We start from the raw sequence: 6,998 nt of genomic DNA, 5'->3' as shown, positions 1-6,998 counted from the left end.
GGTGATTGCCTGCCTGGTGATCAAGGTTCACCTTCCTGACTGGAGTATGAACATAAATAATACTGTTAAAAATATACTGTGGAATCCCAAGTTTTCGAAATTGGTTTGAAAAACCGGTTAGTTCAAGAAATTGGGGATCAAATTACAGTGTTTGACTGAGAGGAGGGGAAGGATATTTGGTTTTGGAAGGTTAAAAAATTGGAAGGTTTGGGAAATCGGGATTGACACCCCTTTAGACTCTGGTAACACTTGTTGTATTTCACAGGAGCTGAATATAGACAGAGAGGTGGGAGGCATTGAAACTCTGCAAAGAAAAGCTGTTGACTACCACAGTGTTGATAACCCTTTCCTGATGTCCTTGGATGCTTTCTTTGTCAAGGTATTTATGAGGCATCAAGAACTATGCCGCAAGTATTGTGACAATGATCAGCTAATTAGGGTCAATTTTAATTGGATTAGAGGGTAAGTGCTATAAAGATAGCAGAAGAGGAGGGTGGTAATCTCAACTGCAGCAAGGAGGTCACCGTGGGAGCCCAGACACTGCCCACCTCAAGAAATGTGCAATGTGCCATAAGTATACTATTAAGACAGTGAGCAGCTACGAGAATCAATGTTATGCCTTCAGCGTTTAAACACGCTACTTCAACTGGTGTTAAGAACTGCCTTGATGCATAACAGTGTTGCATTATTGATTGTTCTGCTTAATGTTTTTCATTAATAGGGAAACAGGGCATTTGTTCAAATGCCTCTTTTGACTAGCGCTGAAGAATGGCTTGCATCTCATGAGTGTTCGTCGGAGGTAAGCTTGAATTTACAGTCGGGTTATCTGACTGACAACAACAACAACAACAACAACACGTTTATTTAGCTTCAGTTACAAATATGATGTAAAAAATAGAGGACCATAGCTGGTAAAACATAGCTTAGGGCAGGAACCAGCTAGCTCTGAAGTGCGCCCCAGAAGGTAGCTAGTGCTTTCCAATTTTGGAGGGGGAGACGCGCATAGTGGAGAGGGCCGATGGTGATTTATTTATATAACTTCGCCTAACTAAAATGCTAACTTATATACATTGAAAATCCATTGGACAGAGAGACCACTACAGCGTAACCAATTACAGTGGATCCCAGGGTACTGATAAGAATTAAACTTAAGCTACTCATATATAAACAAGAAGAATCAAAAGGAAACAAAAAAGTTCAAATTGCTAGAAACAACCCGACAGCGGGCACAGAAGAGACCTCCCTATGTTGCACCTGGGACAGATTGTTCTCTAGGTTCTTAGGTCATCAACGTCGTACAGATCTAAAGCCCTGTTGTAATATTGAAGTAGTAAACCTTTAAATGAGGTTAGAGAGATGTAACTTGTACGTAACTCAGTGGGCAGAACATTCAGAACAGAACATGTGCGGCACGCGCGTATGAAAAATGATGATGTGATAAAAGCAACTTAGTTTCGTCTACTTTTATTTGGTCAATTTGTACCACTCATGATCTTTTAGTCTCGATTTCCCATTAATTTTGAGTTTAGAGAAAACTGCTTTGAAGGTGATTTAATGACCATTTGTTACACGGCTGGGAAATCTGTGGGGCTAAATTAACAACAGCGTGGGAAGTTTTAAATTGCGATCGAAATTGATTCCTTTCTTTGCGAAATCCACGTATCCCAATATCCCAATATCCCAATGCTAACTTTTGTTAGGACCAGTTCCAGTCACTCCTATACAACAGGTAATGTCACTGATACAAGAAACAAATTATCAGGTGTAGTCAGCGTAGTAAGGGGATCTTTCTTGTGTGGAATGCCCCTTTCACTCGTGACTGAGAGGAAACAGAAACATTCAGCGATGTACATTTCTTGCAGGATATCACGCTGATTTTGAGAGACATTCTTGATGCTTTGAATTCATTACATTTAAAAAACATTTGCCACGGCTGTGTGCACCTTCAAAGTGTATTCGTGGAGAAGAGGTGTGGAGAGTACAGAGGAGTACTTGACTTTTTTCCGTTTACCAACTCGGTAAGTTTTGTACTGTTGTAAAGTTCTGTGCTGTTACTACGGTCAAGTGATTTTGTTTCATGTGAACCTAACGCGGGGGACTTGAAAGTGAAAATATTGTGGACCAAATGCAAACTGAGGGGAGAGGGGGAGAGGTAACCTACGACAGATACGCATTTATTGAAGTAGCAATTCTCCTAGAAGCTTCATGCTACAAATGACAGAGTTAAGTTGTGGTTTATAAGTTCATGACGACTTATCTACCCTGCTCTGACGATATGTCTATTTTATTCTCAGCAATGTAGTCAAGCTCGAGACATGAAGTTATTTGGGGATTTAATTGTTAAGGTAAGTTAACAGTCGTTAACTTGCAATTCCATTCTTATGATCGTGTGTACTGCAGATTCGTTGAAAGAGTTGCGTCGTGTAAAAAGCTCATATTCAAACAGTTCAACAAAACCTTTCCAAACTCGTTTGTAATCCGTCTGAATCCTTCAACAATTTACACGTTCACATCAAACTACAGCTTTCAAGTGCAGTTTTCGTTTGTAATAGTGTTTATCTCAAGCTCTGTTAAATCTGTACATATATAGTGTTTTGTACCAAAGGTAGCCTGTGAGAAAGCCCTCTTGGAGCAGTTTGTAGGCTATACCATAGGTGGAATGTTTTTATGACAGTTTATCTCACTATCTGTGTCATCTTTCAGATGAATTTCCCTAACAAGGATCCTACGACGACCTTCTCTCAGTTGACAGAGGTGAGTATGTTTTGAAGATGTCGAAGAAATGAAATACTTTGTTTTTCACTTAAGTAAGTCGTGCAAGTGGGAGGCGCGGTGGACTCATGGTTAGTGCGCTCGTCTCCGGATCCAGCGGTCCGGGTTCGAGCCCTGTCCGGGGACATCGTGTTGTGTTCTTGGGCAAGACACTTTACTCTCACAGTGCCTCTCTCCACCCAGGTGTATAAATGGGTACCGGCGAACTTAATGCTGGGTTAACCTGGCGATGGACTAGCATCCCATCCAGGGGGAAGTAGAAATACTCCTAGTCGCTTCATGCTACAGAAACCGGGATAAGCTCCGGCCTGATGGGCCACGTGGCTCGCATGCAGACTTTACCTTTTTTTGAGTCGTGCAAGGGTCTTAAGTTGCTCCTCAAGTTAGTACTATTTCGTGTTTGAAGTAACATACATAAACCACGAGAGACCGTGTTGGAACCCAAACACCGAGAAGAGAGTTGAAAATAAGACGCGCAGCGGAGTATTTTGGACGAAATTTGAGGTGTTTGGATAGCCAATGAAACACTTTTGGAGTGTTTGTTATATCTTCTCAATCGAAACAAACACCAAGAAGTAAACGAAGAATTAAAATCGTCAAAATCTATGCTAATTAAGACCGGGTATCCAAACCTCCTTCATGGTTGTGAATTTCCTAGTCTTAAACTTGATGATCCGAGTGAGGGTAGTTCTGAAAAGAACTGTTGTTGGTGACTTTTTAGACGTTTCGACAACCTGAGCGGAAGTCATCTTCAGAGTCAAGTGAATAGTGTTTGTCAGTCGATTATGTTATAAGTCTGGTCCGTTGAACGTGATTGGTCAGTATAGCCATGATGGTATTGGCTGAAAGACTCGTGTAAAGTTTGTCATCAGTCATTGGTGGGTTTCGATCCGTCTATTGTTAGTCAAATTGGTCGGTTTTTGGTCCGTGTATTGCTAAGTCGGTCTGTTAGAAGTCTGTTTGTCGGTTTCGTTTCCGTCATGGATAAGTCGTTTGTAAGGCGCCGGTAGTTGTTGACATCTGTTAAGAGGCGTTTGTTCTAGGTTAGTGTACCAGCTTTTTAGAGCCAGTCGTTGAAAATAGTTTGTACGGTAGGTTAAGCACTGAGCAGAGTCCCAGTCAATGTTGTGGTTTGTCAGTTGATAATGTACAGCAATGTGATTGTTGGCATCACCATTTCTCGTGGCTCGTTTGTGTTCAGTCAGTCTCGTGTTAAGGTTTCTGCCAGTCTCACCAATGTAGGAAGCCTGGCAGTCGGAGCATTTGATTTTGCAAACTGCTCCCTGTCTGTCGTTAGGTTCGTCTCTGTCTTTCACGTCGGTCAGTAAGTGTCGTAACGTAGTTGTAGGTTTGTGGGCTACAGGAATATTGTAGGGTTGTAGGATCCGTGAGATGGTCTCAGAAGTGCTCTTAATGTGAGGTATAGTCACTGTAATAACAGGTGTTGGGTTCCTGTTCGCAGCGTCAGTTTCAGTAGGTCGGCGAATGTTTCGTCTAATAAAGTCAGCGTTGTAGCTGTTTTTGTGAAGAACACGTTCAAGGTATCTGTTTCGTCACGTAAGCTGTCCAGTGTGTCACAAACTAGTTGCGCTCGTCTCCTTAATTAAAGTCTTTATAGTCGTGGCTTTGTGTGAAGTCGGGTTGTAGGATGATTCGTCAAGTAATCTGTCGGTATGCGTCGGTTTTCTGTACACTGTCGTTCGCAGTTCGTTGTTGTCGCGGCTTACCAAACAGTCTAGAAAAGGAAGTTTTCCATTTTCTTCGATCTCTTTAGTAAACTGGATGTCGGCGTTCTGTTCGTTTAGGTGGTCGTGAAAATCGTCAATTTCGTCTTTGTGAACGGCGGTAAAGGTGTCGTCATCGTAGCGTAACCAAAGCGGTATCGTTTGTCGGCAAGTTGCAAGGGCGCGTTCCTCCACGTGTTGCATCACTATTTCTGCGACAACAACAGGAGACCCCATGCCTGTTCCATGCAACTGTTTGTAGTGTTAACCGTTGTACTGAAAGTGAGTCGATGTGAGGCAAAGGTTCAGTTAGTCCATGATGTCTTCTGTCGGTAACGGTAGTTTAACAGTAGATTGTTGTATAGCGGTCTCGGTAGTGGAATACTGATGAACAGTGATTTCACATCAAAAGACACAAGTTTGTAGTCGTCAGGTATCTGTACTGTCTTAATAGCGTCATTAACGTTGCAGTATGGTCGTCAAGTACTTAGACAGTTGATACGTAGGGGACCCACCGAATGACACCATAGGTCGCATCGGTATACCAGGTTTGTGCAGTTTCGGTAGTCGTAAAGTTTTGGTGGTTGTGGTACTGAGCACCTCAGTCGGTAGTAGCGTTGAGTGTCAATAGCGTCAGTCTTTTTACTGAGCGTAAGTATTTTGCTGTTAAGTTTACGTTGAAGTTCTTCGTAAGTTTGTTTGTCGTCAACAAGTGCGTCCATTTTGTCCCCAACAACAGTTCTTCTCAGACCTACCCTCACCCGGACGATCACACTATAGGAGGATCTTTGTTTACAATCATGAGCGATACAGTTTCTGATGGAGCTACAAAGAGATTAATACTGAATTTTGAAATGGCACAGCACGATTAACTGTCCCAAGGAATTTGAGCGCGATGTATTGAATACTTTTTTGTGCGACGCGGGTTTAAAAGCTCAAAATTTTACAAAGAATGTATGAGCCCATTAGCGCTTTTGCCACACAGAAATTTTGATGTTTTTGAAAGCCAATTTCTCCTCGAATATTACACCCAAAGAGCCAAAAATTTCACCTCTTACTAAGTTTCACAAGCTCTTTAAAGTTTTTCTAGTAAAATCGTGTCAAGCATGATGCCTTCTATGCGCAAAGTCGTATGTTAATGAGGAAAAATGTAAACAATGACGTCAGCAAAGATTCGCCTCTACGAACTACTGATACTCCTGGGTTCAAACCATTTACTATGTTAATTTGATGAGTTATTAATGAGTTTGGGAATGCTGATTCTTGCTTGTCGTAGGACACGGACCTTCTGGCTGTTCTTGGTGACTTGCTTGATACAGACGATGTCGACAGACTGACAGCTCAGCAAACACTGCAGCAAGCTTACTTCTGCAAGTGTGTTTGACTTCAAACACTGCCTCGACTCTGGAGTTTTGAAAATGTAATATTCTTACAGGCAAAATAGTTCAAAGCCGTGTTGTTGTTTATGATTTCTCAGTTAAAGTCGTTCACGTTCCGTTTGCCTTCAATTTGGCTTGTTGTTGCGTCGTGCAACCTTGTTATTCGTCTAAGGGTTTTGCAACCAATCAGGAAAATGAAGACAAAAACTTAACACGAGAAGGCTATGACTAGGAAAGCCTGCCGAATCAATTGATCGCGAACCAGGCGGCTAGCTGGAAGTGCAAAAGTACCAGAAGTTAAAAGAAAGTGTGTGGTAAAGTTGGTACGTTTGCCAGTTGATTCCCAGTATAAGATTCTAACGATCAGCGAGGGCTTAACATCCAGCCACTGAAGTTGCCTTGACAATGTTTCCTTTTACGTGTTCAGATCGCCACAAAATTCGAAAAGGACCGGTGGTCAACTTCTAAATCGGAGTACTTGTTCTTCGTAAATGACGGGTGACCTACTGATGCAATGGCGTGTTGTGCTAGGACATTGCTCGCATTTTATAAGAGAATTCAAAGAAATTTTCTTGCATGATTTTTAAGACTTTAAAAGGACTTACAGCGTGTAATTACTTAAAGATATTTATTTGTTACAGTTCCACAACGAAAGAATTACTTGAAAATAGAAATGTTTGGATTGCTACTTCGTTTAAAAGAACATATTATGAGAGTTTATTATAGATCTATTTATTACGTTTTCCAAAGTTAGCATCGAAAAGACGATTTTTATAACAAAATAAAGTTCCTGTTACAGTTCAGATCGCAAATGTGGTCATTAAACGTATTTTACGTCAGACGAACGTGTGGACAATTTATGCGTCTGAAAGACGCTCAAACAGATGCGATATTCGTCTCGCACGTATAAGTCGTCCGGGGCAGGGTTATTCAAAGCCCGATTAAGCTAACCCAGGATTAGCCAGAACTTTAATTTCAGTTTTGTGTTATTTTCGGTGAGGTTTCCTGTTTATATTATTTTTCCTTCAGTTTTGAGCTTGAGTAATGTCAAACTACACAAAACGTAAGAAGTGAAAAACATTTTTAGAGGTAAAATTGTTAAATCGGTTCAATTCTAATCCTG

General features: G+C 41.3%; 1 protein-coding gene across 2 annotated transcripts in view; it reads left to right on the top strand.

Annotated features, from left to right (window-relative positions):
- The window catches only part of LOC110050959 (serine/threonine-protein kinase 31-like), a 29,443-nt gene extending 22,729 nt beyond the window's left edge, over positions 1 to 6,714 (top strand). For both annotated transcript variants that reach the window (XM_089277744.1, XM_089277743.1), the window contains exons 29-34: positions 266 to 379; positions 722 to 799; positions 1,863 to 2,018; positions 2,295 to 2,345; positions 2,704 to 2,754; positions 5,773 to 6,714. In XM_089277744.1, the coding sequence (XP_089133870.1) occupies positions 266 to 379; positions 722 to 799; positions 1,863 to 2,018; positions 2,295 to 2,345; positions 2,704 to 2,754; positions 5,773 to 5,880 (558 nt within the window). In that variant the 3' untranslated portion in view covers positions 5,881 to 6,714. The remainder of the gene's footprint in view (positions 1 to 265; positions 380 to 721; positions 800 to 1,862; positions 2,019 to 2,294; positions 2,346 to 2,703; positions 2,755 to 5,772) is intronic.
- Positions 6,715 to 6,998: the final 284 nt, after the last annotated feature.

The sequence above is a fragment of the Orbicella faveolata genome, unplaced genomic scaffold (genome assembly GCF_042242905.1).
Source record: "Orbicella faveolata isolate gen_17 unplaced genomic scaffold, um_ofav_v1 contig_46, whole genome shotgun sequence".
In the NCBI taxonomy this organism is placed as follows: Eukaryota; Metazoa; Cnidaria; class Anthozoa; order Scleractinia; family Merulinidae; genus Orbicella; species Orbicella faveolata.
This window is presented reverse-complemented; position numbering and strand designations above follow the sequence as displayed.